Genomic DNA, 9,275 nt, shown 5'->3' with positions numbered 1-9,275 from the left:
GTGGCGCTATTGGTGATGTAGGGAACAGTCAAAAACACATTTTTTTTAAAGAAAGACAAAATAAAGAGAGAAAGAAAAAAGTATTGAGGGACAAAAGTGTATCCCCTCTGCCAGTGTGTGTGTGTGTGTGTGTGTGTGTGTGTGTGTGTGTGTGTGTGTGTGTGTGTGTGTGTGTGTGTGTGTGTGTGTGTGTGTGTGTGTGTGTGTGTGTGTGTGTGTGTGTGTGTGTGTGTGTGTGTGTGTGTGTTTGAGAGAGGGAGTGTGTTTGTCCTGGAACAGCTCTTCCTGATTCAGGCCAAGCAGCTCCACTTCCCGTCTCCCAGCACAGGACCGCTGCTGTGGAGATGGGACGCTGATCCAGACTGGGAATATTTCATGCCTGGAATCTTACATTTTAGAGCATTGTGAGGTACTGGGGAACACAGGAACTACTTGAAACAATCTGAAAGGAGATCATTTGGACTTGTTCTGGATTTTTTTAATGTGTTAATTTTGTCGTTGCAGCCTTCTCCTGAAGCTGGAATAATGTCTCTGTGCAGTTGCAGGCAGGCCATGCTTGCAGCAGAGATCTGCACACTGATGGCCATTCTGGTGGCAGGCACTGCAGGACAAAGCCCTGACAGGAGGGAGGCAGGGTCCTCCTGCTATGGGGGGTTTGACCTTTACTTCGTTTTGGACAAGTGAGTGTGCTCCTCTGTCTTCTTGCAAGATCCCAGTCTCACCTTACTGTAGAAGCATCCATAGCGGCTCTGTAAGATTCTGCTTCCATTTAGTCCCAACAAGTCACCTACCACGTTGGCAGTTTCTCTGCATTCTTATCAATTTTACCCAGATAAATACACTGAGCAATTACACTTTTCTTTACAAACTTCTCTAAACAAAAGGTAGTCTAATATTAATGTTATGATAGCCAGATTAGCCATACTGTATCGCTCCAGGGCTAATTGGAAATGTATTAGTGTGTTAGGTGGAAGGGGAGGGGGGGGCTAAATCTGAGGAAGTAAATTAAGTTCCTCAGCTTCCTCACCTGCTCTATCACGAGGCTTCATAAATTTCTACAGGAAAGTGGAAAGTAGAAATGGAAAAAACTGCCAACTAAACATATCTATAAACTTGCCGTGCTCTTATTGGCCTTAGAATAAGTTAGTGCTGTCTTATTCAATAGGCATCCTCTTGTGAGCAGTCACACTATTCAGGATATAGGAAAGTTGCTTTGCAAACAAGATTGATTTTGGAACAAAATAGCCTCGCGAAACCATTAGTTCATATCTTTTTTTTACAAGTTATTTGGATGCATATGGTACTTACCATAAAGAGAACAATAAAAAAAAAAGTTAAAGTCAGCTCTTGAAACTGGAAAAGCAATCACATCAGTTAGGAAGTGGCAAAACAGTGCATTGGTACGTTAGATTTGCTTTACTACTTTACCGTTCATCTCTCAGAGCAAATTCAAATCATTCAGATGGAATGTTCTATAGATCACATGCAGTATTTCACACACTTGAATCATAATACAGTATGCATGTGTGTGACTGTGTTCATAGAGCATGCAGGACAATGAATGGTAGGCTCCTTCACTTCCCTTTCATAGTGTAATGTGGAGTGAGTTGGGAGAGCTCCTGTCTTTCTCCAGACCCCAACCCCCTCTCCAGGTCTGTCTGGTCTGCAGAACCCTTTCACCATTAGGCCCAGATGTTCCAAAGCTCCAGAGTTTCTGGCAGCTGTGTCAGGACTGGGACTCATATCGCAGTATGGAGGATGGAAAAGTGGGAGGGAAGCAAAGGGAGGAAGAGAAAGAGAGGTGGAGAGAGAGAGAAAAAAGGAGAGATCTTTTGATTAATCCTTTCCAATCAATGTATTCAGACTTTCAAGAAACAACATCTTTGAAGTATTCAATTAAACGGATCCAGAAAATATGTGGGACATTCTATAACTATTCATATCTGCTGTATTGCTATTGTGTCAGTCGGAATCGGCCAATCACTCAAAACCTCTGGCACATCTGTGGGCTTATAGAAAAAGGCACGTGTTGCGATCCATCCATCCATGCATTGCTCTATGTGCCATACTTTTCAAGTCTAAAGTGTTCACATCTCAAAGTCGCAGTGACATTATCCTATTTGACTGGTGTTTTGGAAAATAATGTGCTCACTTTGTGCTGCACCAGTGAATAATCATCTGAATAATATTTTTCCTTAATGCTGCCCAAACTACTCCCCATTTCAAAAGGTCCTTGCTTTTGTGACTGCACTAAAAAAACATATTTCTATGAAAACGTGTTACATTAGTGCACACTTTGTCTCATTCTCTTGCTCTCTTTCTCTCCCACACACACACACACACACACACACACACACACACACACACACACACACACACACACACACACACACACACACACACACACACACACACACACACACACACACACACACACACACACACACACACACACACACACACACACACACACACACACACACGATCCTCTTTCTGCTGGTTCTGCAGGGCAAAGATAATCTCTTCACTCAGACTAACGTTGATGTGATTCTGAAAAGATGCCTGATAGAAGTAAATCATAATGACATTTGTATAACATGGATTCAAATTAACACCCCAAAGAGGATAAAGGATTATTCCACCACGTCTCTTGTCGAAATGAAAAAAGCTAAGAAAGTACACAGTATTCTCAGAGGTGTCAGTAAAAGTCGGGGGGGAACAATATTGATTTGCTGTGTTTTTATCGGTAACATTGTCATTACAGAGTTTTTCTTGGTTTCTTTCTTTCTCTATCACCCCAGATATGGTATATAATTGTATATCATTTATTTTAATGCAGCTGTTTCTGCTCTCTGGCCAACTCCTTATGACATTAAGATGTTCTATCAACAAATATGGCTGAATAAGCAGTAAGCAGGCCCAGGTAGACTTGAAGATCAAATTATCCATGGCAAGTGTATCAACATGCTAACATGCTTAGATGCTTGTGACTACTACATGAGTTGAAATTGCATTAATCTCAGAATGCAGAATATTGAATGAACTGGCTTCTGGCCTGCTTAAAGGCCCAGAGCAGTCAACAACTAAATTGTCCTGTATTTTATATACATTTCCAACCTATGAGGTTGGAATAACACTGTGAAAATTGTGATAATGCCCTTTTAGTGTAAGAGCTGTTTGAAAATACGACCTTTACTCAAAGTAGGAGTTTACTTGGTGACTTTCACTTTTACTTGAGTAATTTTCTATTGAAGTATCTTTACTTTTACTCAAGTATGACAAGTATGGGAGTTGGTACTTTTTCCACCACTGGCCACAGTTATTGTAAAGTTTTACCCAGCAAATATACATTTTATGTGATTGAACTATGTGATATTTGGCTATTCTGTTTTCATACATCATCTGAGTGATCTAACCAAATATAGTTAGCTAAAAGAATACAATTTGACCCATTCTGAGACTTTGGCTTTTAGATGAACGTTAACCTAATTTACACAGACAAAGTAAATAGCAAAAAATCCTAGGTCTTTAAATATGTCATAACCAAGAATGCTAATGCTAGCTAGCTCGCTATCTTGTTCACTTGCTGACGTTAGCTTAGCTAATGTTGTTAGCTAACCCAGATCACAGACATTAAAACCAGTAGATACTGATAGCGCTGACGTTATCCATGTATTCCTATGGAAAACTCTCAATGGTGCAGAAGCCGGAAGTATTTCAATTTGAAGCGTGCCATATTGCTGAATGGCACCAAAACAATCGCTATGGATAATGGTTAAAATGTCTGTAACTAGCAGAGGATCATGGTCGATGTAGTCGTTTTCATGTTGCCTGAGAAAGTCTTGTTGTCTATGGATCCTCCTCTTAGCCTGCCAGCCCATGATTGGTCTGTGTCCTGCATGATTTTTTATTTTTTATTTTTTTATTTCACCTTTATTTAACCAGGTAGGCTAGTTGAGAACAAGTTCTCATTTGCAACTGCGACATGGCCAAGATAAAGCATAGCAGTGTGAACAGACAACACAGAGTTACACATGGAGTAAACAATTAACAAGTCAATAACACAGTAGAAAAAAAGGGGAGTCTATATACATTGTGTGCAAAAGGCATGAGGAGGTAGGCGAATAATTACAATTTTGCAGATTAACACTGGAGTGATAAATGATCAGATGGTCATGTACAGGTAGAGATATTGGTGTGCAAAAGAGCAGAAAAGTAAATAAATAAAAACAGTATGGGGATGAGGTAGGTAAAAATGGGTGGGCTATTTACCGATAGACTATGTACAGCTGCAGCGATCGGTTAGCTGCTCAGATAGCAGATGTTTGAAGTTGGTGAGGGAGATAAAACTCTCTAACTTGAGCTATTTTTGCAATTCATTCCAGTCACAGGCAGCAGAGAACTGGAACGAAAGGCGGCCAAATGAAGTGTTGGCTTTAGGGATGATCAGTGAGATACACCTGCTGGAGCGCGTGCTACGGATGGGTGTTGCCATCGTGACCAGTGAACTGAGATAAGGCGGAGCTTTACCGAGCATGGACTTGTAGATGACCTGGAGCCAGTGGGTCTGGCGACGAATATGTAGCGAGGGCCAGCCGACTAGAGCATACAGGTCGCAGTGGTGGTTGGTATATATTTAGTAACAAAACGGATGGCACTGTGATAAACTGCATCCAGTTTGCTGAGTAGAGTGTTGGAAGCAATTTTGTAGATGACATCGCCGAAGTCGAGGCTCGGTAGGATAGTCAGTTTTATTAGGGTAAGTTTGGCGGCGTGAGTGAAGGAGGCTTTGTTGCGGAATAGAAAGCCGACTCTAGATTTGATTTTCATTTACATTTACATTTAAGTCATTTAGCAGACGCTCTTATCCAGAGCGACTTACAAATTGGTGCATTCACCTTATGACATCCAGTGGGACAGTCACTTAACAATAGTGCATCTAAAACTTAGGGGGGGGGTGGGGTGAGAGGGATTACTTAACCTATCCTAGGTATTCCTTAAAGAGGTGGGGTTTCAGGTGTCTCCGGAAGGTGGTGATTGACTCCGCTGTCCTGGCGTCGTGAGGGAGTTTGTTCCACCATTGGGGGGGCCAGGGCAGCGAACAGTTTTGACTGGGCTGAGCGGGAGCTGTACTTCCTCAGTGGTAGGGAGGCGAGCAGGCCAGAGGTGGATGAACGCAGTGCCCTTGTTTGGGTGTAGGGCCTGATCAGAGCCTGGAGGTACTGAGGTGCCGTTCCCCTCACAGCTCCGTAGGCAAGCACCATGGTCTTGTAGCGGATGCGAGCTTCAACTGGAAGCCAGTGGAGAGAACGGAGGAGCGGGGTGACGTGAGAGAACTTGGGAAGGTTGAACACCAGACGGGCTGCGGCGTTCTGGATGAGTTGAAGGGGTTTAATGGCACAGGCAGGGAGCCCAGCCAACAGCGAGTTGCAGTAATCCAGACGGGAGATGACAAGTGCCTGGATTAGGACCTGCGCCGCTTCCTGTGTGAGGCAGGGTCGTACTCTGCGGATGTTGTAGAGCATGAACCTACAGGAACGGGCCACCGCCTTGATGTTAGTTGAGAACGACAGGGTGTTGTCCAGGATCACGCCAAGGTTCTTGGCGCTCTGGGAGGAGGACACAATGGAGTTGTCAACCGTGATGGCGAGATCATGGAACGGGCAGTCCTTCCCGGGAGGAAGAGCAGCTCCGTCTTGCCGAGGTTCAGCTTGAGGTGGTGATCCGTCATCCACACTGATATGTCTGCCAGACATGCAGAGATGCGATTCGCCACCTGGTCATCAGAAGGGGGAAAGGAGAAGATTAATTGTGTGTCGTCTGCATAGCAATGATAAGAGAGACCATGTGAGGTTATGACAGAGCCAAGTGACTTGGTGTATAGCGAGAATAGGAGAGGGCCAAGAACAGAGCCCTGGGGGACACCAGTGGTGAGAGCGCGTGGTGAGGAGACAGATTCTCGCCACGCCACCTGGTAGGAGCGACCTGTCAGGTAGGACGCAATCCAAGCGTGGGCCGCGCCGGAGATGCCCAACTCGGAGAGGGTGGAGAGGAGGATCTGATGGTTCACAGTATCGAAGGCAGCCGATAGATCTAGAAGGATGAGAGCAGAGGAGAGAGAGTTAGCTTTAGCAGTGCGGAGCGCCTCCGTGATACAGAGGAGAGCAGTCTCAGTTGAATGACTAGTCTTGAAACCTGACTGATTTGGATCAAGAAGGTCATTCAGAGAGAGATAGCGGGAGAGCTGGCCAAGGACGGCACGTTCAAGAGTTTTGGAGAGAAAAGAAAGAAGGGATACTGGTCTGTAATTGTTGACATCGGAGGGATCGAGTGTAGGTTTTTTCAGAAAGGGTGCAACTCTCGCTCTCTTGAAGACGGAAGGGACGTAGCCAACGGTCAGGGATGAGTTGATGAGCGAGGTGAGGTAAGGGAGAAGGTCTCCGGAAATGGTCTGGAGAAGAGAGGAGGGGATAGGGTCAAGCGGGCAGGTTGTTGGGCGGCCGGCCGTCACAAGACGCGAGATTTCATCTGGAGAGAGAGGGGAGAAAGAGGTCAGAGCACAGGGTAGGGCAGTGTGAGCAGAACCAGCGGTGTCGTTTGACTTAGCAAACGAGGATCGGATGTCGTCGACCTTCTTTTCAAAATGGTTGACGAAGTCATCTGCAGAGAGGGAGGAGGGGGGGGAGGGGGCGGAGGATTCAGGAGGGAGGAGAAGGTGGCAAAGAGCTTCCTAGGGTTAGAGGCAGATGCTTGGAATTTAGCGTGGTAGAAAGTGGCTTTAGCAGCAGAGACAGAGGAGGAAAATGTAGAGAGGAGGGAGTGAAAGGATGCCAGGTCCGCAGGGAGGCGAGTTTTCCTCCATTTCCGCTCGGCTGCCCGGAGCCCTGTTCTGTGAGCTCGCAATGAGTCATCGAGCCACGGAGCGGGAGGGGAGGACCGAGCCGGCCTGGAGGATAGGGGACATAGAGAGTCAAGGGATGCAGAGAGGGAGGAGAGGAGGGTTGAGGAGGCAGAATCAGGAGATAGGTGGGAGAAGGTTTGAGCGGAGGGAAGAGATGATAGGATGGAAGAGGAGAGAGTAGCGGGGGAGAGAGAGCGAAGGTTGGGACGGCGCGATACCATCCGAGTAGGGGCAGTGTGGGAGGTGTTGGATGAGAGCGAGAGGGAAAAGGATACAAGGCAGTGGTCGGAGACTTGGAGGGGAGTTGCAATGAGGTTAGTGGAAGAACAGCATCTAGTAAAGATGAGGTCGAGCGTATTGCCTGCCTTGTGAGTAGGGGGAAGGTGAGAGGGTGAGGTCAAAAGAGGAGAGGAGTGGAAAGAAGGAGGCAGAGAGGAAAGAGTCAAAGGTAGACGTGGGGAGGTTAAAGTCGCCCAGAACTGTGAGAGGTGAGCCGTCCTCAGGAAAGGAGCTTATCAAGGCATCAAGCTCATTGATGAACACTCCGAGGGAACCTGGAGGGCGATAAATGATAAGGATGTTAAGCTTGAAAGGGCTAGTAACTGTGACAGCATGGAATTCAAAGGAGGCGATAGACAGATGGGTAAGGGGAGAAAGAGAGAATGACCACTTGGGAGAGATGAGGATCCCGGTGCCACCACCCCGCTGACCAGACGCTCTCGGGGTGTGCGAGAACACGTGGGCGGACGAAGAGAGAGCAGTAGGAGTAGCAGTGTTGTCTGTGGTGATCCATGTTTCCGTCAGTGCCAAGAAGTCGAGGGACTGGAGGGAGGCATAGGCTGAGATGAACTCTGCCTTGTTGACCGCAGATTGGCAGTTCCAGAGGCTACCGGAGACCTGGAACTCCACGTGGGTCGTGCGCGCTGGGACCACCAGAGTAGGGTGGCCGCGGCCACGCGGTGAGGAGCGTTTGTATGGTCTGTGCAGAGAGGAGAGAACAGGGATAAACAGACACATAGTTGACAGGCTACAGAAGAGGCTACGCTAATGCAAAGGAGATTGGAATGACAAGTGGACTACACGTCTCGAATGTTCAGAAAGTTAAGCTACGTAGCAAGAATCTTATTGACTAAAATGATTAAAATGATACAGTACTGCTGAAGTAGGCCAGCTGGCAGTGGGTGCGTTGTTGACACTACACTAATCAAGTCGTTCCGTTGAGTGTAATAGTTTCTGCAGTGTTGCTATTCGGGGGCTAGCAGGCTAGCTAGCAGTGTTGTTTACGTTACGTTGCGTTAAAAGAACGACAATAGATGGCTAGCGAACCTAGAAAATCGCTCTAGACTACACAATTATCTTTGATACAAAGACGGCTATGTAGCTAGCTAAGTAGCTAGCTACGATCAAACAAATCAAACCGTTGTACTGTAATGAAATGAAGTGAAAATGTGATACTACCTGTGAGTGCGACCGGGTAGTTGAGTTCTATACAGAAGACGTTGGCTAGCGTTGGCTAGCTGTTGGCTAGCTAGCAGAGTCACCTACGTTAAGGACGACAAATAGCTGGCTAGCTAACCTCGGTAAATTAAGATAATCACTCTAAGACTACACACTCTAAACCTAAACAACACAATTATCTTGGATACGATGATACGAAGACAGCAAAGACAGCTATGTAGCTAGCTAACACTAAACTAATCATGTCGTTCAGTTGAGTGTAATAGTTTCTCCAGTGCAGCTAATCAGTGGACGTTAGCTAGCTGGCTAGTGAAGACTACGTTAGGACGGCGAAATACGATAATTACGCAATTATCTTTGATACAAAGACGGCTATGTAGCTAGCTGAGAAGAAATTGCTAAGATAAGACAAATCAAACCGTTGTGATATAATGAAATATAATGAAAAAGTTATACTACCCGTTGGAGCGACGTGCAGATGCGACCACTCGCTCCAACCGGAACCGGAAGTCCTTTTTCGATTGGAGATGTTTGATATGATTCTGGAAGGAGAGTTTACTGTCTAGCCAGACACCTAGGTACTTATAGATGTCCACATATTCAATGTCGGAACCATCCAGGGTGGTAATGCTGGTCAGGCGTGCGGGTGCAGGCAGCGAATGGTTGAAAAGCATGCATTTGGTTTTACTTGCGTTTAAGAGCAGTTGGAGGCCACGGAAGGAGTGTTGTATGGCATTGAAGCTCGTTTGGAGGTTAGATAGCACAGTGTCCAAGGACGGGCCGGAAGTATGTAGAATGGTTTCGTCTGCGTAGAGGTGGATCAGGGAATTGCCCGCAGCAAAAGCAACATCATTGATATATACAGAGAAAAGAGTTGGCCCAAGGTTTGAACCCTGTGGCACCCCCATAGAGACTG

General features: G+C 46.1%; 1 protein-coding gene across 2 annotated transcripts in view; it reads left to right on the top strand.

Annotated features, from left to right (window-relative positions):
* Positions 1 to 248: 248 nt before the first annotated feature.
* LOC124048829 (anthrax toxin receptor 1-like) overlaps positions 249 to 9,275 on the top strand; it is a 49,461-nt gene continuing 40,434 nt past the window's right edge. Inside the window, exons 1-2 of one of the 2 annotated variants that reach the window (XM_046369946.1) lie at positions 249 to 404; positions 505 to 680. In XM_046369946.1, coding sequence (XP_046225902.1) covers positions 526 to 680 — 155 coding nt within the window. In that variant the 5' untranslated portion in view covers positions 249 to 404; positions 505 to 525. Of the gene's footprint in view, positions 410 to 504; positions 681 to 9,275 lie in introns of both variants that reach the window. The other variant, XM_046369945.1, reaches the window with a different exon arrangement.

The sequence above is a fragment of the Oncorhynchus gorbuscha genome, linkage group LG11 (assembly GCF_021184085.1).
Source record: "Oncorhynchus gorbuscha isolate QuinsamMale2020 ecotype Even-year linkage group LG11, OgorEven_v1.0, whole genome shotgun sequence".
NCBI lineage: Eukaryota > Metazoa > Chordata > Actinopteri > Salmoniformes > Salmonidae > Oncorhynchus > Oncorhynchus gorbuscha.
Note: the sequence above shows the minus strand (reverse complement) of the source record. Positions and strands in the feature narration are given on the sequence as shown.